Raw genomic sequence first — 23893 nt, 5'->3', positions numbered from 1 at the left:
TCTTTTTCTGGGTTAGTTAGTTGTTACTGCACAGCTTGATGAAGCACGTGACTCTTTGCTTTTACTAACTGATAATTGCTTGTTTACCTCTGGACCTCATTTTTACAAGAATAAAGAATATACATTTTTGCTTATTGTGTTACAAGTCTTGGAGGGGCCAAACCTGATTTTTGTTTTCTTTTTTGTTGTTCTATATCAGTCTAGCAATTAATGGGGAGTGCTTATTTTTTTTTCATATTTCAAAGCCATAGCAGGCAAAGACAACTTGGGAGACTTCTGCTTGAAGTGTTTTATGACTATTTACTTGGCATATAAGCATTTTTCAAACTAGTAAATCCTAGACCTTTACAATATGTCACCGGTCACAGAACACAGGGATGAATGTGCAGCTAGTAATATTATCCACCCTGCTCGCAAGGACAAGCAATATGTGGATGTTGAAAATAATTCTCTCATTGTGGCCCCAGTTTTTCTGAGACCAGAAGAGGATGGGGTGGCTTTTTTAGGATCCCGTGCAAACACCAAGGGTATACAAGAAGAGGATTCTTTGTTGGAAAATGGGAGTCAGAGCACAGAAAACGAGGACCCAAATGTAGACCCAACTTGTGAAGCTGTGGTACCACTAAAAGAAACCTCTTTCGCTATTGGACTGCAAGTTCTCTTTCCATTCCTGTTGGCGGGATTTGGTACTGTGGCTGCAGGGATGGTCCTTGATGTTGTACAGGTAAGCAATTTTGAGTTATCTTTAGTCGAGTTTTTTTTTTTTTTCCCCCTAAAAGGATATCGGTCACCCCAAAAAAGTGCATGTTTTAAATGCAAATTATTTTAAAGGTTCGTTTCCAGCTGAATGAAAGTTTGTAAGCAAGGTGCTTGTCTGCAACTGCTAAGGCTCCCCTCCATCATCGCCTACCCGCCATTGAGGACGCCATTACGTTTTGGGACTAGTTGTGTGGTAGAGCTGCATAGTGATATTTTCTTTTTTTTTTTTTCTTTCTGAAGCTTCCCCGAATTTAAAAATTGCTGCCTCCATTGAGCTTACGCGTCTTCACGTAAACACGCAATCAGGAAGCCGGGTGGCGAGTCTTTACACGCTGCCCGACTTCCTGAATGGGTCTTTCGGTATCGGCGAGTACCGATAAAAAAAATATAGGTACTCGGTACCGAAATACCGGTATCGGTGCATCCCTATTTGATATGCTTGCTCTTGTATATAACTTTATTATAATATTGGGATAACTCCATATCCGGTAAAATAACACTTTCACATAGTGTTGCAGTAAGGTGTGCCTTTTCTCAATAAAACTGTTATACGTTGGTTCCAACCAAAACTGCACCAAAAACGCATAAAAAATGCACATTTTTACATGCAGTTTTTAGGGGCACATATCAAACAGACTCTGCCTGGTGTTGGCAAATATGGTTACTTTCATGTACATGATATTAAACATTTTGGATGTAGGGAAGTTCTCTGGAAAATAAATGCATTGTGTTACAATTTACTTTAATTGTATACGATTGTGTTAGTCTGTTTAAACAGCCCCGATGCTGGCGACGTACACTGTACGTCGTCAGTCACGAAGGGGTTAAAGTATTGTGTACAGATGTGTACAAATAAAATCTGATATGTCAATGCATTTATATAAAATGTTTGATTAGTGATTTATATTGCCACTGAAGTTTTTAAGTGTATACGTTTGTTTTTTTTGGTCATTTCTTGTTAATGTTTCCTGTTTGGTTTATTTTAATATGATCCGCTTACAGAAGAACTCCGGGAAACCTTTTTCTTAACCCTTGTCATGTGGGGGTAGCCTAACTGCAAGGATTAAGAATGATTTTGCCCGGGGTTGTTCAATGTGGATGATTACAAGGGCTTGAAAGAACCGCCGGAGCCAGACGAGTAGCTCCCCTACTGTCCGTAAAGTACCGCAGCGCTGAATACTGAAAAATGGCCTGGATGGGAAGGGGGTTTAACACCGCGGATGTCAACTGGTTAAACGGCCGGCCGGGAGCTTTACATTCGCCAGCACGGCTGCTCTGTGACCAGAGGTCAAAGGGAGATCAGTTAAAGATCTCCCTCTGATCTTCTCTCTGGTCCCCGAATGCAGGAAGTGATGTATATTACAACACTTCCGCATTCAGCTGTCATTCCCAGCTACAGAAGCTGGGGAGAAGCAGGTGAAGCAGATATCTGCTTCATCAGCTTCTCTGGGGTCCCTAGGTGACGGGTTTGGGAGACGCTGATGTCTCCATAAAGAGGACCTGTCATGTAAATTGTCTATCACATAGGGGTTTCTTAGCCCCCAATGTGATAGCAATAAAGTTAAGTACAGTTAGAGTAAACATAATTTCCCACCGCCCCTCCTCAAAATTGCATAGGGGGAGGCTAGGATTTTAAGCAAGTAAAAAGCACTTCATTTAAGAATTTGGAATTTGTATTAACGTATGCAATGTGAGTGGTTGCATATAATATAAAATACAATTTTTAAATCCGTGTATACTTATGTTTTTGTATTCCCCACCAGAGTTTCATCTCTAACAGTGACCGTTTTTGTGATCTAGAGAGACCTTTTTCTAGATCATTATTATTCATATCAGTATTATCAGTTCTCGTATCCCTTGTTCCATCCCCTTCTACTCTCATTTCCCAAAATTCCACATAAAGTTCTATTCCCTACTTTTCCACCCATTTAAAATTGTCATCCTGCAGCATCTTAGTAGCAGTCTTTTGGTAAAAGATGGTTCAGGCACTGTATAGAAGATGATTTCTGCTCTTTATTCACTGCATTCAGCAGCCACACATATCCCTTTACGAGTAGTGTAAGTGGTCATCAAATATATTTGGTAGGTGTTCTCTCCTGTCTTTGTTCTCATATATAGCATGACTCTTGTATCTTTTTCTGTTCTCTCTCGTCTGTCACTTTTTATACTCCCCGTAGCTGGTCTTCCTCATTTGGGGCTTGTTCACACCATGTCTCGATCATGTCCAGACCAGAACAGTTTGTTCCCAGACCGAAAACGCATCCCAATGTATCCCTACAATATTTATGGGCTCTGTTAACACCTGTGCAATCCATTCCAGACCAGACAAAAAAAAAAAGATACTGCTTGTCTCATTTTCTCTGGTCTGGAATGCACTGGAACCCATGGAATTGCATCACTAATGCATGCAAACGCACTGGACTGTACCTGAAAGCCCATTTTAAACTAAAAAAAAAAAAAGCTCTTGAACGTGGCAAAAACACAGCAAAATTAAATGCACCGCTTTCCAGATCTGTTCCGGAAAATGGTGTGAACCTGGCCTTAGTCAGGGTTTCAAATTTTTTTTTTTTCTTGGCATGCTCTCAACGTACTCCACAGTTTTCCATTCCTTTCTGTGGTGTGCTCTCCGCTAAACCCTTTCAAGTTCCAAGCATCGTTCTGGTGTATTCCTCCTCTCCCAGGATTAATAAAAATCTGTAAAAGATCGTACCAATTCTCCTAATATGGGAAATTAGCAAGCTTCCAGCCGCTGATCTGTCCTCCGACCACTTGGCCCGGAAGTGATGTGTATTACATCACTTCCGGTGACACGGTGTACATTTTCCGGCTCTTAGAGCCAGGAGAAGAAGCTGATGAAGCAGATCTTTGCTTCATCTTTTTTGGGGTTCCAAGGTGACAGGGATCTGAAAGACCCCCGATGTCTCCATAAAGAGGACCTGTCACAATATATTTGCTATACCATAAGGAGCTTGTTGGTGTAAAAAATAAAGTAACCTGAAAAATGTTTAAAGTCCCCCGCCCCTCACGCACATGTACATACAACTCAAACGGGTCCGGTGCGCCAACCTGCAAAAACTATAATTGCTCCACACGTTTTTATATTGTCGCGAACACCAGAGTGAGAGCAATAATTCTAAGGCCATCAATCACTGGTAACACTAAACTGATTAGCAGTAAAAGCTTTTAAAACGTTGCCTATGAAAAATGTTGGGTATTGTAGTTTTTTGCGGTTTCACGGCCGAATGCAATTTTAAGGCTTGACATCTTTGGTATCTGTTTACCTGCCGTGACCCCCATCTTTTATCAAAAAAATTTATTTTTATTCTGTTTCTGTGCACTAAATTTAATTTGACTGTATTTTATCCTAAAAATACCGGTTTTATGAAAGTTTACGCAAATACCGTGCAACACTATTTTTTTTTCTACAGGGCCTCTGCTTTCAGAAAATAAATAATTGTTGGGGGGTCTGAAGCGGGTTTTTTTTAGCCAAAAATTCTAAATTATGTGCGCAAATGGTAAGAAATTGCTCTGGAGAACAAGTGGTTTATCTGACCTGCTGCGATCTGCCACATTTTCCTCTGCCCTGCAGCGATCTGCCACATCTGAAAATGTATGGTTTGGTGAATCTTTTACAAACTTTGAAAGCTGCAGTTAAACATGGGGAACAAAAGGTGAAAAGTTGCAAAAATGGTCTGGTCAGCTGAGGTTACGTCCCCGTTTACACTTGGCCGTTCACAGAATGCGTTAAACCCGTGCAACAAGAAATGGCACCCCAAATGTGGCCAGGTAGAAAAAAAAATTATGCGCATTGATGCACATGAAATGAGCACAAATGTGTTGTAAAATACAGCATGAAGCGTGCAGCTCAAAATGCTGCATTAGCTTTTTTGCTGCGTGTGCTGCAGCTCATTGAAATGAATGGGCTGACCCATGGCAAATGCAAAAGTGTAAACTGGGCCTGAGGGCCTGTTCACACGACGTCCGTTTTCTGTGCTGACCTGATCCGCACGCTCATGCACTAGAAATGCATCCCAATGTATCCCTATGTGGGCTTTATGGGCCACAGTTCTCAGGTGCACAGTCCGTTCAGGTTACGACAGAAAAATACTGCATGTCACATTTTGTACGATCAGGAAACGCCAAACGCACTGCACTGCAGCTAACCTACTGACAGCCCCACTCCAACAAAAAAGAAAAAAACATTTTTTTAAACTGGAACGCATCGAAAACGCGGCAAAAACACATAGCACCGCGTCTGCAGATCCGGACCTGAAACTCATGTGAACAGGCCCTCAAAGTGGAGCGCAGGGCCTGGCAGCAAAAGGGTTAAACTGTTGCTAGTGCATATGCTTCTGTGCCCTAGAGTAGACACTGAAATAATTTTGTAGTTTTGTATCTGACAGATTTGTTGATTTTTTTGTCTTTTCAGCACTGGGACATTTTCCAGGAGGTGACAGAAGTTTTTATCCTAGTGCCTGCACTGCTAGGCTTAAAAGGGAACCTGGAAATGACACTGGCTTCTCGTCTCTCAACTGCAGTAAGTACATTAGTTTTGATTGCCTTATCTCACAAGAAGACAGGGAGGCCTTGTACATATGAGCTTCAGCTTATGCAAAAACAGTGTACAGCAAGGCTTAAGGCCTTGTTCACACCAAGCGCGGAGCAGATCCAGACCAGAGCAGGTGCAGACCGGATCAAAACTGCGTCCAATGTATTCCTATGGTATTTTGACCTCCAGTTCACATCGCAGCGTGCAGATCCAGACCAGATCCAGAGCAGGTGAAAAAAACTGCGGAAAGCCCTATTTTATCTGCTCTGGATCTGCTCTGCAACGCATTAAAAAACGCATGCAAGTGCCTGAAAGCCCATGTTAAACTTTAAAAAAATATGTATAATTTTTTTTTTAACCAAAACCGGCACGGAACGCATCAAAAACGCTGCACAACCCACTGCACTGCGTGTGCAGAAACCTGACCGGATCTGCTCTGCATTTGGTGTGAACAAGGCCTTACACAGCAACATTTCCAAAGCTATTAGCCTGATCTGTGCTCGATCAGCTGCAACAAAGGGCAGTGGAGAAATTGATTTCTCTCCCGTTCATTGAAGGACACAGGCAACAGATTGCTGTTTTGCCAATCATCCGTGCGTCCCTCCGGTTCTTCAGGAGCGGTGGGTGGTACCGCGGTACCGCATTGTCCTGATGTGTCCTTCAATGAACGGAGAGAAAAGGATTTTACGGTGAGTACAAAAATCCTATTATCTCCATAAAGAGTACCTGCCAATGGTAACACATAAGGGCTTTTTTGTGATGCTCCTCCAAAAACTCCACTCGCTTGGCCTACAAGACTCTGCTCTCTCATGGTTCTCCTCCTACCTATCTAAGCGCTCTTTTAGTATAACCTACAAATCTACATCTTCCTCTCCTCTTCAGGGTGTGCCTGACCTGTCACGGCACACCCTTTACTCATGACGTCTGCTTCGCCCACTTCTCTCCCACATATCGGCAGGCGGCGCTGCCTACAGATGGGGACACCCATTCCATCTCCAGGTCCAGAAGGTCCAGGACCCAGCAATGTTCTCCCAGCAGACGCCTGAACTACCTGGGCTGTTCGTTTTCCTGGGCATTGATGCTATTGAGGTTCCAGATTGGCACATTCTCTGCATTTCAGCCTCCAGATCCCAACCTCTGCCACGATCCCAAAGATCTTGCCGCAGACGTTCCCGCTTGAGAGCCCTGAATGGCCTGACCTTCGGCCCGACATCCAGGGAGACTTGAGTGATCGGCTTCTCACCCCCCGTTCCATGGTTCAGTACCTATTACCTGTTCTGCAAGTGCGATTCCCCCGGCATTGACCTGTCTGTTCGATATTGCGGCTGGGTATCTCCGATGTGGCCTCTACGTGTGATATGGTGGGGTACGAACGGTGAATGTGACTATCATCTTCTCTCCTCTGCTCCAACCAGTGCCCCCTGCTCCATCCCCCTTTGCACAACAGCAATCACTGGCCTGCTTTAACAACTAGCCCTGTGTTTATACATACTGTTTTGTGCTCCGACTGCTGTCGTTACTCAAGGTGTACATGCTGGCTGGTGGAGACCACATAGCCCTTCTGTGTGCTCTAACCCTTTACCCCTTCTAAAATTCCTGCGCTGGAAATGTATTCATAGTTACTTTAGGAAACGAATGGACTTAGTTTGCTTAATCATCCTCGGCTGAGCTATGTCGATGTCGTACAAAATTCAATTGTGTTGCACTATGCCTTTTTGTACCACTTTTCAATAAATATATAAATAAATCAATATTTTTCGAGTGCTTTCTCCCAAATGTGATATACTTTAGTTTGGTGTGTAATGCAAAACAGTGCGGACACCTGTATCGCCCTATGCCCCAGGCAATCGTTAGTCAGTGAAAATGACACAAATTACTTTGTGCATGCATAGAACTTTAATTCTATCCAATCCCATATTCACAAATATAGTGCAACTCCGTTCATCATATATTTACCAGTAATAAAAAACGAATGCATAAGAAGATACAATTAGTCCAGTGTCTTTAATGACAATAATGAATAAAAAAAAAATGCATGAAAACGTTAATTGAAAGACTTCAGTCCTGAAAAATGTTAACACCGCATTTTTTCTTCCTCAATTAGTGCTCACTAGATCCACTTTCCGTGCTCCTTTAAATGTTCTCAAATGCACTTGCCAGAAATATCTTTGCAGTACTCTCCTAATCAGAAGAGAATCCTTTTCATATGTATCCAAACTAGAGCTGCAACAGTTAATCGATTAAGTCGATTAAAATCGACGATTGAAAACGTTGGCAACGTTTTCGATCGTCGATTCGTCGGCTATCGATTGCTTAGCCTGTTTCGACCTGTCTCCTCCTAGCCGTGAGCTCCCTCAGCCGCTACATAAGCCACGCCCACCGCACAGGCTGAAGCCGCGCACGCCGCTGGTCTCCTCGCCGTGAGCTCCCTCACCCGCCGTGAGCTCCCTCACCCGCCGCTGGCCCGCAGACAATTGAGGGCCCACCTTCTGAAAGTAAGTCAGGAGTGGACTACACTAGAAATGTAACTGTAGTGATCTGAATAATGACATCAGCTTATTTTAATAGTGAGTACTTTTCAATTTAGTCAGAATCTCTCAAGGAAACCTCTTATTGAAAAGGGAGGGCCCTTTTCAATAATAAGAGGTTTCCTTGAGAGATTCTGACTAAATTGAAAAGTACTCACTATTAAAATAAGCTGATCCTTGCCTGCCCTCAATACAAACTAGTGCAACTTGAATGATGTTCCATTTTGCTCATGTGGTTAGCACTTTCCTCCCTGTTCACATAGGAAAGGACTAGCACCTGTTCACTAGAGCAGCAACAATTATTTGCTTAAAATCGACGATGGAAAACATTGTCAACCCCACGTCGGTGAAGCCGTTTGCGCCATGCCCACCGCACACGCCGGTAAACCTGCTTACGCCACGCCCACCGCACACACTGAGGACATGCGCCTGGCCCTCTCCTCCCGGTGTGCTTCCGGACTCGCCGCTGCCCACCGACAATCAATAACGCCGCTGCCCGCCGACAACACCGTCATTCAAAGTAAGTCGAGATCGGCCGGGAGCTTTTTAATGTTTACTGTTGTGTTTTTGTAGCGCAATGCAGAATAACGCCATCTATAGAGGAATACATTAGGTCCCAGCAATAATACATTTTATATACATAATAGTATAGTATAATGTACTATTGCTGGCATTTGTTGTATTCCTCTATAGCTGCTTATATTCTGCATTGTGCCGTATAATCATTCTACAGCGCACTGCAGAATACCACTAGCTATAAAGGACTACAAATCACAGCAATAATACATTATATACAGCGCAATGCAGAATAACGCCAGCTACAGAGGACTACAAATCCCACCAATAGTACATTATAGCATAATGTACTATTGCTGCATTACTCTATAGCTGTTGGAATTCTGCACTGCGCCGCTGTATAATGTACTATATTGCACACCACACTTTTTTTACTTCCACCGTGCCAAGCTTGCTCCTGTGATGGACTACAATCTCAATAGAAACTAGTAGTCCATCACTGGAGCCTTTTATTTTAATCGAACTTAATAATCAGCTAACTAATCGATTATGAAAATAATCGTTAGCTGCAGCCCTAATCCAACCCGGGACTCCCTCTCTCCCTCCGTTCAATCCTCCACAGACAGGCGTTCTCTCTGTTAATAGCAGGATCCTCTACTCAAATCGGCTCTTAATCCTCTTTTCCTCCCTTCTTTCACCAATTCACCCATGGTGCCTTAGGATCAAAGAACAAAAACTCCCATTGTGCTGTACTATGAAAACGGTTAAATTTATCGCAAAGTTACACTTACGAAAAAATTAAGTAAATCATTCACAGCAGTGAGACTCCTCGTGGCATATACCAAACAGGAAACGGCTGTAGGCTCCGGAGCTAATCCTCAGAGAAGCCCGAGATCTGGTAGAGGCCTGGGTCCAGGTTAACTGCCGGCCTCTCAATTATCTTGCCTCGGCACCCATGGACCGCAGCAAAGACAGGTGTAGGTGCTACCTGCGCACTGCACCAGAATCCTCTTTTTGAATCATTATTCTACAGGATTCATATAGCGCCAATAGTTTGCACAGCGCTTTACAATATAAGGAAGATATTACAGTCGCAATACAATTCTAGACAAGATGGTAAGGAGGGCCCTGCCGTGAGGATTACAATCGAAAAGGGTTGATTGTCTGAGAAAGTGACTGTTCAGTGGTTAGGTTGAGGTGGGATAGGCTTCCCTGAAGAGATGAGTCTTAAGGTATCGCCTAACCGCATTTAAATCAGATAGTCGGACAGATTGGGGTAGAGAGTTCCATAGGATGGGAGAGACTCTAGTGAAGTCCTGGAGGCGAGCATGGGAGGAGTTGATGAGGGAGCTGGAGAGCAGGAGGTCTTGTGAAGAGCGTAAGGGACAGTTAGGGTAATACTTTTGAGACCAGTTTGGAGATATAGCCGGGGCCAGAGTGGTGGATGGCTTTGTAAGCGGTTGTTTAATATTTTGAATTTTATCCTTTGGGCTATAGGAAGCCAGTGGAGGGATTGGCAGAGGGGGGTTGCAGACACTGAGCGGTTGGTTAGGTGGATGAGTCTAGCAGCTGCATTCATGATAGACTGAATGGGGGAGTTGACTGTGTAGTGGAAGGCCAATGAGGAGGGAGTTGCAATAGTCCAGATGAGAGATAAGGGAGTGGATGAGTAATTTTGCGGTTTCCTTGGTGAGGAAGGGGCATATTTTGGAGATGTTACGAAGGTGAAGGCGGCAGGATTTGGATGTGGGCAAGAAAGGTGAGGTCCGAGTCAAGGATGACACCTAGGACCTTGGCATGGGGAGAGGGCTGGATAGTTGTGTTAACAATCTCAAAGAATCATCTTGTTTCCATTATAATGCCCTTATCTGTTCCTTGTTCCTTTTTTGCTCTGAATATTTTTTGCACCTGGAACTGACTTTGACATGTCATATTGTATCTGCTATGCTGGCTTCATACGATGCTCTTCTTTGGACATGCATGTCTTCTGCTTTCAACTAAATGGACCTTCTATGACCTGGTGATTCGAGTTTTTACTTTCAACTCCTCGATACGTGGGATATAAGTCTCTAATTTTTGCTCTCTTTGTATTGTCCCTGCTGATTCAACTCTTGCTCATTGCTATTTTAGGCGGTATATATATTTTGGGGTCGTTACTGCTGATTGTTGGTCCTCGGGCCTGCATCTGAGACCTTGGATTTTGTTATATTGCATTTTTGTGACTGCCCATGTTTACCGTGTTCTTGGAACACAGTCCTGCTCCACTGTGCTGTTATGTTGTCTCTCTGGTTGCATGGTCTTGGGGGATGGGCCTTTCCCTTTTACTGGGGCCCTGGACTAATATGTGCACCACTGCAAGCTCATGCCATGGATTAAGTCTGTACTGCTTTTTTCTTTTGCAGTACATACTGCCTCCTGTGACCGTGCAATCGGCCCGATGATTTGTGTCTATTGGGCATTACTTGTTGTTTAGACTCTTGGTGTAGATATTTTTGTTCCTACTACCCATTGCACTAAGTTTTTGTAGTTCCTACTTTATCCCGTTTAGCAACCATTTTAAAATATATAAATGCGCTAAGTGCGCAACCGTTTTGCCTTCTATATTCATAGCCTTTGATAGGTCTCTCCCCTTTGTCCATATATTACTTGTAGTATATTCCTTTGACTTCAGGTTACCCTCCACACATGTGGATGTTAGTTGGCACACAACTTTGACTTTACATGGCACATGAAGAACCCTACAGCCTTCTGTTCTGTCCCTGCAACACGTTACCCTGTGACCTCTGTATAGCTCGACATGCAGCTGAACCCTCCTATTCTGGGTGAATCATGGACAGGTTGGCAACCCTACTCCAGACGTGCACTCAGTCTCTTATCCTTGATTCCAAAATAGAGACTAGGTTCTTACCATAGAAAAACAGTTGCTCTATAGTAAATAGTGAGACATGCTCTACAGCACCATCTTGCAGCCAATTTTGAGATGACAGTTAGGTAACTCAATACATCTAATGCCTGTAAGGCAGAACACTATCCGCCTGGGATCAACTGATGCCACTATTTTGATTTTCAAGAGCTAAAGATCTGTTTGCAACTGGTCCAAGGTACAGCATTGTCACTTTGGGGTGGTTGCTGGCTCCCTGTAAGTTACCTTTGATGGGAGTGAGATGGGCGATAACTTGAAGGAAAGAATTCCAGGTTGAAAGTCTTTTATAATCTTTGGTATTTGAGTTGACTGTCTAACTTTACTTTTTGAAGTGTTCAGGTCCCAGGATGGACCCCAACATCCAAGTCTGCCAGCTCAAATGTGTGTCTCTGGGGGACAGTCTGTCCTGTGTCATACAAGAGGATGACTTGCGGCAGCTTTTGTAGTGTGGTCTGTGGGATTGTGAGCCATAGGAACATGGAGACATTGTGTTGGGCACGTGGATCTCCTGATACGTAGCACTTTGTTAACACGAATATAGATTTGTCTGTTCTCATTGTATGTGTAGCCAAACACTAACTTGCTGTCAGTGCAGAATTCGACATCCTTGAGATCAATGTCCATGTCTGAGGAAATAAGCTCTGCTAGCTTAACAGTGAATACTGCAGCACAACATTCTAGTCTAGGGATAGTGTGCTCTGGGTGTGGAGCTAGTTTTGCTTTTGCCCATGACAAATCCAACGTGGCATTGTGCTGTAACATCTACCGTTTTTAAGTAGGTAACAGCTGCTATTGCTTTGACAGAAGCATCAGAAAATATGCAAAGTTTTTGACTCTGTACCTTTTTTGTAGAGGGTACGGGAGCATACGAGCATGAAACATGGAGATCAGATAAGGCTGTTAAAGAATTCCTCCACTCTACCCAAGATTTCTTCTTATCAGGGGGCAGTGGGGCATCCCACTCAGATGTTTCATAAGTTAAGTTTCTAAGTAACGCTTTACCTTTTGAATTGTGACGGGCTGCAAATCCTAATGATCGTACAAGCTATTAATTGTAAACAAGACACCTCTGCGAGTAAAAGGTTTTTCTTTGTCTATTTGGAATGTAAAGGAATCAGATTTCAAGTCCCAGAGTATACCCAGATTGCGTTAGACAGGTAAAGTCTGTCCCTAAATCTAAGTCTCTTAGATCATTAGCGTGGTTTTGGGAAGGGAAAGCTTCCATTACTTCTTTACACTTGGAGGCAACCTTGTAAAGCCTGAGATTGGAGCAAGCAAGCATCTGCTGTGCTCTTTTGAGGAGATTGAGTGCAAACTCATTGGCAGGTAGATATTTTAAACAGTCTACGTAAGTCTTTTTCTATGAATTGTCTAGCGTCTGAGCCATACTCGGACTCAAATTCCTGAGCTGAATGTCTTAGTTTGTAGATGGCAACTACAAGAGAAGGGTTGTTGCCAAAAATGTGTAATCTCATGTGGTACTCTGTCTTTTTTGAGGGATCATTGTCCCTGAACCAAAGAAATCAAGAAAGTTCTGCCTCTCTCTGACAAGGAAGCAATGGAACATCTGTTGGATGTCAGCTATGAAAGAAACAGAGTCTAAGGGAAGAGAAATGTTTCAGTACTTGTTCTGTTATTAGGTAGGTGTCACCTCCTGTGGTCTGAAGGGAAGAGGTGCAACCCAGCTGTTTGTGTCCTCTTTGACTAGTCCCTGTTCCATTATTTCTAAAAAGAGTTTATCGCCAATGGACCTTGCCACTTTATTATCCTCTTTTGTTCTTTTGAAAGACTATGCACCCTATATGGTCTTGGCACTGCCACAGGCAAGGTTGTCACTTGGGGAGGGCTATGAAGGGACAAGGCAAATGTGTCGCGTATAGTAACTCCTTTTTTAAGGAACTGATTAAGGCATGGCTGGGAAAGAGAGGGACATCCATTTAGTGTACTTGTAAGCATGCTGCTAACATGACCAATAATCTGAGCTCTCGCTTTGTGGACTCGTAAAATGTCTCTTCCAAGAAGTAGGATTATGTGTGCTTGAGGATCAAGATCTGGTATCAGATGTGCTATGCGTTTCAAATGTTGGTGATGAACCGCTACATCTGGTGTAGGGATTTGATCTATGATCAGGGATCTGATTGCATTCACTAAGAGTTGGTAAGGACAGGCAGGTTTGTCCATCAATAGACTCAACTCGGTAGCCAGATGCTCTCCTCCCAGCTGTCTCCACTATTCCTGAACAGGTTTTTAGGGAGACAGGAATGCTGGGGCTTTTGATGTCGAACATATCAAAAAAGGTTGAGCTGGCTAAAAACGTGTTACTTTGATCATCAAGAATTGCGTAAAGCTTAATGGCTTTGTCTTTTTGACCTGCTGGGTAGACTGACTAGACAGGTTTTGGACCTGCCACCTTTGACTCCTTTTGCAGAGCTCTTTACATTGTGAAGTGATCTCTGGTGTAGTTGCAGCAGTGTGATCTTCCTCTTCGACATGCTCACTAGTACTGTATGTGTGGTGTAAAGCCCATGGGCTCGCCAAGGGTGTGAAGCTGTGTTGTGATTTTGACCTGTGCGCTTTTAAGGTGTTTAGGGTGTAAATCCTCATAGGTTCGTACTGGGAGATGGACATTTTCAATTTTAGTCCCTTTTCCAGTGCTTATTGGCCCTACCTATTCAAATAACTTTTAATTTTGAAAGATCTTTCTTGTGGAACAATTTTTAAAATGTTTGGACACATTATTATTGGTGTCTTCCCCCTTTAATGTTATTATTTTCCCCTATTCTAACATTTCTAGGTGTGGGAGCTCTTCTATAAATTATAGTAGGCTTACCTTTTCAATGGAGGGCCTTAAATCTTATCTTTTAATGAAGTACCCCAATGGTTCTTTATTATCCCCTCCAATTTTATAAATTCTGCTAAGTAATTTGTTATAAATGTCAAGGGAGGGTCATTATTCCTATTTTTACATTGTAGGAGATTCTTCCTATCCATTTTTAGTATAATTTACTCTGTAGATATACTTATCTTTTATACCCCTTCTCTAAAAATCTCTGTTGAATAATCTGGGATTGTGTTCTATAATTATCTTCATTAGTTGCGGATGAGGATCTAGAGGAACCAAATACTTGGGACCTTTGTTTTCAGTGAAGATGCCCGACTATGTGACATGTTGCTTCGGGAGGTGCTTGACTGTGCTGAGACTTTATATGCAGGCAGCTGAGCTGGCGTGTAGCAGGCCTCTGTGTAGTCATCCCCCCCCCCCCCCCCCCGATTTTTTTTTTCTGTTGTGTTTTTTTTTCCATCTCCTAGTTCCCACCCTTTTAACCCATTACCTTTTTGCCAGGTATTTTACTAGAAGCTGCAGATTAAAAAATATTAAAAGCTACTTTTAAAATCATATTAGCATGACCTTTTAGTTATTGCGTTTACATATACTTGAAATTGTTTTATAATATTACCTTGATTTTAGAACCGCTTTTTCATGCAGGTGTTACTGTGCTGATGAAGTGTAGGCACAGTATCATAATTTCTCATATTGTCTCTTCTAGGCAAACATGGGGCTAATGGAAACGTCCAAGGAGAAATGGTCAATGGTAGTTGGTAACATGGCTCTGATCCAGGTATGCATTGTTATACATACACAAATCTATAATATTGGGATTTTCACTAAGTTTTCCCACTTGTGCCATTTGTTTTTGATTTTGTAGCATACATTATTTATATTCTCTCTGCTGCTGTCAACCTAGCTTCATAGACTAGTGCTCTACTTGGGACGCTTCTACTTTTTAATCATTCACCGTCCAGCCAAAAGTAAACAGCAGGATGGCTCGTACTTAAATGCTAGTTGACGTTTTTAAGGCCTTTTTCTGCATGCGCTATAGAGCCACCCACACTTCCAGCGGCTGATCTCCCCCCCTATCACTGAATCCAGAAGCAATGTGTATTACATCACTTCCAGTTTTATTGTGTGATTTCTCTGGCTGCTGTATCCAGAGAAGAAACTGGGGAAGCACGATCACTGCTTCATTAGCTTCTTTGGGGTCCATAGGTAACCTTAGCGGTCTAATAGACCCTTGATGTCTCCATAAATAGGACCTGTGATTGCATCTGTGCTCACATATGTGGTAGCAATAATGTTTAGGGCTACAACAACCAATTAATTTAATCGATGATAATCAAGAACGTGAATCGTTGTCAATAATTCTCACTATCGATTAGTTGAATTGCCCGCCCCCACTGCCGCTGCTCTGCTTCTCCTTGCTGGGAGCTACCGCATGCTGTGGTTTGTGTGCTCTTTAGTCTGAGCACTAGTCGGAGCACACATAGCGCTGATGCTGGCACCCAGCGGGGAGTAGAAACCGATGTGCCCCGTGCCCCCTTTTCTGCAGGCCTATGGACAAATTGTGAACCAAAGTTTTTCTCATTTTTACAGGCACATAAAACTTTGGGGCTTTACATGTTTGGTATCTTTTTACTCTTTGCAACCGTATCTTTTACAAAAAATATGTGTATTATGTTTTGTGTGCACTAAAATTAATTTGACCAATTCACCAATGCATTGGTTTACATTTTGTTTGTTTGGTTTTGATAAGCATAGTAACATAGTAGGTAAGGTTGAATAAAGACACAGGCCAATCTAGGTGTGTGTGTGTGTGTATGTCCACCCATACATACACGCATGTAAACATGTGTCAGGTGTGCATACGTGCAAAAACGACAATTGCGCACATGTTGAATATCACCGTGAACATCACAGTGAGAGCAATAATTCTCAGGCCATTTTAAAGTGTCGCCTATGGTCAATTTTGGCTATGGTAGTACTTTTTGTGGGTGCACGCAATTTTAAAGCTCAACATGTTTGGTGTCTATTTACCCGAAATGACCCCGTCTTTTATATTTTACCAAAAAAATTGGTAAGAATAAAATTTTTTCACAATTTTCAGTAAGTTTTCCTATTAATATAGTAAATAAATAAAAGCCCCAGTGGTGATTAAATAACAGCAAAAGAAAGCTCTGTGTTCCCAATAAATGGTATAAAATAATTTCAGTACAGTGTTGCATGACGAATAAATGTCAAAGTACCGCAGCGCTAAATACTGAAAAATGACCTGGCCAGGAAGGGGGTGTAAACACCTGGTCAGCAAGTGGTTAAGGAAAACTCATTTCTGCGTACCATGCAAACCGAACTGACTAGTTTATCTAAACATGAACTTACTTGGTTTGGGCGATTGGCAGCGTTCAAGATGATGTTACTTCCCCGCCTACTATACCTATTTCGGACTCTGCCAATCCCTATTAACCCTCCCTACTTCACTTCCCTCCGCTCCCTACTCCTTAAGTATATCTGGCAGGGCAAGAGCGCCCGTTGTTCTTACTCTCAATGAATTAAACACAGGTTGGAGGTATTGGCTTGACTGATCTTAAAAACTATTATTTAGGGTCTATACTAGACCAACTTAAATTCTGGGTGAAACCTTGCTCCGATATTTTATGGTGTGAGGTTGAACGTTCTATGGTGGCTGGATGTAATTTGTTTGTATACCCATTTAGCTTCCACTTGGTCCAAGTGTCCTACAGTGCACATTTCTCCTATGAAAGTTACTGTAACTGCCTAGCAACTTTTTATGTTTATCTACACTGACGGGCCCTAAATCAAAAATATTCTTACCCCTGAGGTCTGTGAGATCCTGGTGCCTGATTTATCTCTCAAATCTTGGATTTCCCATAACATAAGATTTATATCCAATATTGGCACGAACAATGATCTACATACCTTCTCCCGTCTCCAACAAAACGTTTCCCTTCCAGGAGACGAGTTCTTTAGGTATTTACAACTTAGACACCTCCTCCTCGGTAGTGGTAATGTGGAAATACTAATCCCATCTCATATATGGTCCTTTTACGATTGTCCATATCCAACTAGGAAATGCATTTCCCTGATGTATTATGTTCTCCAAAGTAAACTTCACTTCGCTACCTCTCCTCCTTTCCTTAAATGGGAACGGGATTTAGAGAAGCAGCACTCTTCCATACAATGGACCAAAGCATGACTTCTTACACCAATTGTGTCATTTCAATGGGAACTGTCCCATAAAATATTATTATGCTGGTATTTAACACCATATAGACTGTCTAAATGTATTTACGTCAACAAAAAGTTGAAACTCATTCAGACAAGAAGTGGGTGCAAAACTCAATCCTTTTCTGAGCAGGAATTCCTCATGGGCATAACAGATCATATTATTCATATAGGGAACATAATATGTATGAATGTGAAGGACCTAAATTATTATTTGATTTTCCATATTTTAGTCTGTCCAAGTGTGGAAATGCAGTATATACTGTATATATAAGCAGGTATACTGTGAGCCTGACAGAGCAGACCCTAAGTATAGTTTGAAAAGCTGTAAGGAATGTTCAAAGAATAGTTGTAGGAATGAACTAAGCTCAGGGCTATTATAAAACCCATTTATAGAGAGTATGGAACCTTGGCATGCTAATATGTAGTGGAAATAGAACTTAATTATGCTAATATGACTTTGTAAGGTAAAACATCTCAAATAATAATTTTAAAGTAGAACATGGATATAAGGACGGGGGACAGTCCTTCTGGAGAAAGGGAAATAGTCACCAGCACACCATTTTTGAAAATCAATGATCCATTTTAATGGCATATTGCCATCCAACACAAGCGCTTTCGGGGCCGCAAGGGGTCCCCTTCATCAGGCTCAGAATGACACATAGGTAACAGATACATCAACCTTTTATATAGACATCACACAGTGAGAATAAGAATAGACCACTCCCATACAAAAAAGTGACATCACAGAATCCATTCCCGCCATAACTAGTTCAAATCTAAACTAACCTCGACTGTTCCAGGTGCACCGAAGCGCCAGGAGAAACCGGGCCGTTGTACGCCCGGAGCGGGTGGTTGTCAAGGGGACAGGACGCTTTCATGGCCGTGAGCGCCGCCCATCTCTCGTGCGCCTGTCAACTGTAAGGGGCGCAGAGCGGCTTCCAGCTTGCGTTCCATCGTCGCTGTGCAACAGCCTACGCATGCGCAACAGTCTGCGCATGCGCGGCGCGTACCTCGGCCGCGAGGAGAAGGGCAGGGCTGAAGACTAACACTGCCGCATCCATGGAACGCACGACACTAAAAGCTTGCGCTTCAGCGACTGGGTGGCGCCTGCGCCGTGCTCTCATGTCTTAAAAAGGGGAAACTCGAGTTGTCATCAAGTGACAGGTTCTGCCCATGGGTGGAAGTTTAGTAAAAGGTTGTCCAGAGCAGATGAGATTACGCCTCCAGGGTATATAATACTACCTATCTCCAGTGGCGGAACGGATTCAGTGGAAAACTGAGGAATACAAATCCCAGCAATACATTATATAATGTATTGCTAGGATTCGTTGTATTCCTAATATAGCTGGTGATATTCTGCACTGCATAGAGGACTACAAAACCCAGCAACAGTACATTATACAGCGCAATGCGTTGAAAAGCTTCTAGAACACAAAACACAGACTAACCACACACCTGTTGAGGACTATTTTTACATGCAAGACAAAAGACACACATTTTGTTTTAAGCATCTACTAGATTCTCATGCTTGTAGACATACAAAATAGTTTCTGTTAATTGTACACACATTTTGAACTGTTACTTTCAGACATTTTTGTGATGTTTTCTACATTTTAAGTACGTCTCAATGACTTTAGGAAAAATATCTAACAGGCATTAGGCTTATAACTAGACAAATTATACATTAATATGGTATTTAAATCATTTATTGTAATTTGATTTCTTCTTTTTTTGCTGAGCCTTTTTTCCACCCTTTCTCCCTCTTCACCTCCTGAATCTTCCTCTACTTCCCTTTTCTTTTTTGTCAAAACCCTGGGTCTTTTGGCAATAGCTAAAAAAAAGTCTCAGCATCTTTTTAAAATGGATCCTTGTACAGTATAATGGGAGGAATGCTCATGAGGAATTACTGCTCAGGAAAGTATTCAGTTTTGCACTCCTTGTCCGGATGAGTTTCAACTTTTCGATTTAAATACATTTATGTGGAAACTCAAAAGGGTTCAAACTTACCAGGGTCTCCGCCGCGTGCTCCAGTCCGGACATCTGAAGATTCTCGGGCAGCCACAAAGGATCTTGGGGCAGGCGCATGCGCAGTTCAGATCTTCAGCCGGGAGATGAGGAGAGACACAAAGTCAGTCAATACAACAGCGTTCACCTGCACACACCGTGGGACAGGAAGTGCCAGTTAAGAGAGATAGTAGCAAGTGAGAGTTACTATATATATATGTCGTGTGTGTGTGTGTTTTTTATAATTAATATTATTTGTTACTATTTTTTAATCTTGCCATTTTTAGGTGCAGGCAACAGTTGTGGGTTTCTTGGCTTCCATTGCAGCGGTTATTTTTGGCTGGATCCCAGACGGCCATTTTTTTATGGACCATGGTGTACTGTTATGTGCAAGCAGCATCTCTACAGCATTTATTGCTTCTCTGGTGTTGGGTGAGAACATGCATAAATATGATAAATATAGATTATTGGCTTCTTATATATTTTTATACCATACTGTCATTTATTTAGAAAGTGAATGTGTTTGGAGAGTTGTCCACATTTTCACATATTTGTGTTTTTGTCAGGTCTTGTGATGATTGGGGTTATCATTGGATCCAAGAATCTTGGTATTAATCCAGATAATGTGGCAACACCTATTGCTGCCAGCCTTGGAGATCTGGTTACTTTGGCACTTCTGTCTGGTATAAGCAGAGTACTCTACATAGAAATGAGTAAGTAGCAAACATTGGACTGTATGATGAACAAACCGAATTGGACGTAGTTGAAAATGTGTATTTAAAATCTTAAGCAATAACCGCCAACAAATCATATAGGGAATTAATTATCCAAAGTGCCATCATAGAGGATTGGATTCCCAGGCATAAGTCTGTCACTTTTCCCAATTTGGCTTGCACAATTAATTTATAATGATCCTATCACCAACTTAAACATTTGCAGGTAAAAGCACATAACCTCAAGCATTTTAACTGCAGTGTTAATAAACTTTCTTATTCACTTGCAATGTGCCTCCGAACATGACTTGCTATTTCAGGACAGGAAGCCCATTACTGGCAGAATCAATTGGTGAAAATAAAGGGTAAAAAAGCCCCCCCAAATAAAGAAAATGAATGCAACAACCATTGAAGGACTGGTTAGATGCAATGTATTATATTATTGGTTTTGGGTTTAGATATATTTTAAATACTGCAAGATATTAGGCAAACTAAAATGTTCTCTTACTTGTACTTTACAGGGCACAGGATGGTGTTCTGGAACCATTTGTTTTGCAGCTGCCTAAAGAGTAGATTGGACACTGGCAAACAAAGCTGTAAGGACAGCTTTTTATAACCCCTCCCACTTCAGCAAGCCTCAGTTTTATTGCTTGTGTCCTTAGGAGAATGCAAATCTTCTCTCTGCAAACCTCTTATTTTTTTTTCTCCTTTTTGTATTTCTTCACATGATTTTTTTTTCTACTAGAAAGACTCTTTAGCTGCTGCAGAGCCATTGATGCTCATGTTTGCAGCTTTCGGATCAGTTACTCCTTGGCTTCACTCTGGGGGGACCATACCTGGACCGTGCAAGGAAGAAAATGCAGAGCCAGCCTCTGTTTTCTTTTGGGCAATGAACTCTGTGTTAGGTGCTCACCTAGGCATGTGGTGCAACATGTTAGCTGCAGGGTGCTGTACAGATCTAGGGTCATGGTGCACCCACTGCTTGGGGAGTATTCCCACTGGAGGGTGACGATCGCTAGATAGGGCTTTGTCTCTAACATGCATGTGCACTTCATCTTATCAACATGCATGTGGACCACTGGTATCCACTTCTCCTTTCCTCACTTTCCTCACCACAGCACAGTGATCCTCTGGACAGTCCTGGGCTTCCTTCCTGCAAACCCAGACGCTCTCTTGATTCCTGCCATCAAGCTGCAGCCACCAGCAGTACAGTAACAGGAGATCTCTACAACCTAGTGAGAGGAACAGACCAGAGCTTCTGTGACAGCCTCTTATGACAGATCTTGCCATAAGTGCATATTATTCTATTGTTTCCAACAGTTTTCCCTTTTGGTTTTAGACATGATCAGCCTACTGGTCTGTTTTTCTGTTTCCTTCCCACTTGATGCCAGCTACAGTGTTTACTGCGCAACACCTGCTCCACACAGCAAGGGAGAGATGCATTATAGCAGCTGACAAGTCCATTGATGGTGTATCCAGAGCATACACCCTGCTAAGCACTTCAAATTCCACCACAATTGTGACTAACTTTTATTCATTATTTCATCACCCACCTACCCAGTTAATGCTTCAGGTTGTGGCACTTATTCTTTGTTTTTTGTATGGGCATTACACTGCTCCATGCTGGGGGCATTGGGGAGAGGAAACACCGGGCAAGGTGGAGGGGAGGTGTAGCATTGCCCTGAGCTTACGGTGTCTGAGTGATTCTTATACAGCAAAGAAAACCTTGACCTTCTCTGTATGTAAGGATACCTCCTTATTGCGGGCTTCTATGATAAAGCTTTGTCACTGTTAGAACCAAAGATCCCTGCTTGGAGGCCAAGGTAGTCTATCACCAGCTGTAATGACTCTCTGACCTTTGTTCTGTTATCATGCATGCCCTTCAACATGGGCCATTCCATAACATAGAATGCTGATTCCCAACAAGGAGGTATAGGGGTACGCTTAAAAAAAACAATCAGTAGTGGTAATACATAGTGTCATGTGTTTACAATTGAAACGCTTGACACTGATCTAGGGCTGGCAGCATGATTGTCAGTTTTGGGAGCTTCTGTGTGACACAACCCACCCACTCTTCTACCCCTCCAGGTTACAGAAGAATTTTTGAGCCGGGCAAATATGAGACCACATAATTGAATTGTGAAAGAAACTCAGCCCATCTAGTGTGCAGTGAGCCTCTTGGCCTCCGAGAGATTAGAGGTTACATTCTATTGATCTGTTAGAATAAGAACAGGAACTGTAGTACCCTCAAGCAATTGTCTCCATTCTTTAGGTGTTAGAATTAGGGCCAGCAGTTCTGTCTCTGATCTGGTAATTGCACTCTGCTGGAGATAACTTTTTAGAATAGAACCCATAAAGGGTGTAAGGGACCATCTGGAATAGGGTGTTGAGACAGGAGGGCACCTACGCCTGTCTCGGACACATCAACCTCAAAGGATAAAAGGTAAGACAGGATCGGAGCAGTAGCAATTGCAGACTTAAGCGATTTGAAGGGCTTAACAAGCAGGAGACAAATTGTGTGGATAAATGCCTTTCTTAATCAGGTCTGAGTTTTTTTGTTTTTTTTTTACTAGAGAGGAAAACTTTCTGATACATTTTCGATAAAAGTTGGCAAAAAATGAACGTTGAATGAAGCAGAGACCAGTTGCACAAGGCCCTTGTAAACCAGCCTCCATGGCGAAACCCCTATGAAAAGTTAATGTAGCCCAAAAAAGTAACTTGGGACTGGTACAACTCCAGCTTACAGGGGAGCCCATTCTCGCGTAAACCTTGTAAAACTCATCTGAAGTCCTGACATTGAGATTCCAGGATGGAGGTGTGTATTAAAATATCATCTAAATAGACTACCACGTATTGTTGTAATATATCATGGAGGACCTCATTAATGAACTCCTGAAAGACAGCAGCAGCGTTGCACAATCCGAAGGGCATTACCAGATACTTGTAATGCCCGCTACTGGTTAATCAATGACAAGATTACTGTATATTCACACCTTTTAGATCGAGCTTGGTAAAGACCATTACTCCCATGATTTGTAGGACTCGGGTAGGCATTCTTGATCATGAAGTGATTTAAGACCCATGTAATCAATACAAGGTCTCAACTTACCACCCTTCTTCGTTATAATGAAAAAGCCAGCTCCTGCTAGAGAAGTGGACTTGCGAAAGAAACGCATCCGCAATGTACTCCTCCATTACCTCACTCTCTGCAACAGAGAGTAAACCCTGCCACGAGGAGGGACTTCACTGGGTTGCAATTTGATAGCACAATCATAAGGATAATGTGGCAGAAGGGTACCAGCATGCACCTTATCAAAGATATCCTGATACTCCAGATATTCGGTTGGCAAAGGATGTACAAAATACCTTTTAAAAATGCTAGAGGGCATAATAAAGGATTATCTGGTAGAATTTGTTCAGGAAAACGGGATAGTTAATGACAATCAGCATGGGTTCAGGAAAGACCGTTCCTGCCTAACTAACTTGCTAACTTTTTATGAGGGGGTGAGTAGAGATATGGATGGAGGGAGGCCGGTAGATGTGGTATATCTGGATTTCTCAAAGGCTTTTGATACGGTACCACACAAACGCTTGCTACACAAGCTGAGGGCTATGGGCATAGATGAGGTGGTGTGTACGTGGATAGAGAACTGGCTACGGGAACGGGTCCAGAGGGTATCTGTAAATGGCACCTTTTCAGACTGGGCTAGTGTAATGAGCGGTGTGCCTCAGGGTTCTGTGCTGGGTCCCATATTGTTCAACTTATTTATTAATGACATCGGGGAGGGTGTTAACAGCGATATTTCCGTGTTTGCGGAT

At 42.5% G+C, this 23893-nt stretch overlaps 1 protein-coding gene across 1 annotated transcript in view; it reads left to right on the top strand.

The window, feature by feature from the left end:
• The first annotated feature begins 352 nt into the window (after positions 1-352).
• SLC41A1 (solute carrier family 41 member 1) overlaps positions 353-23893 on the top strand; it is a 54154-nt gene continuing 30613 nt past the window's right edge. Inside the window, exons 1-5 of the mRNA XM_018557253.1 lie at positions 353-724; positions 5189-5296; positions 14824-14895; positions 19649-19793; positions 19928-20074. Of these exons, the coding sequence (XP_018412755.1) occupies positions 353-724; positions 5189-5296; positions 14824-14895; positions 19649-19793; positions 19928-20074 (844 nt within the window). The remainder of the gene's footprint in view (positions 725-5188; positions 5297-14823; positions 14896-19648; positions 19794-19927; positions 20075-23893) is intronic.

Source organism: Nanorana parkeri, unplaced genomic scaffold (genome assembly GCF_000935625.1).
Source record: "Nanorana parkeri isolate BGI_ZX_2015 unplaced genomic scaffold, ASM93562v1 scaffold276, whole genome shotgun sequence".
Taxonomy (NCBI): domain Eukaryota; kingdom Metazoa; phylum Chordata; class Amphibia; order Anura; family Dicroglossidae; genus Nanorana; species Nanorana parkeri.
This window is presented reverse-complemented; position numbering and strand designations above follow the sequence as displayed.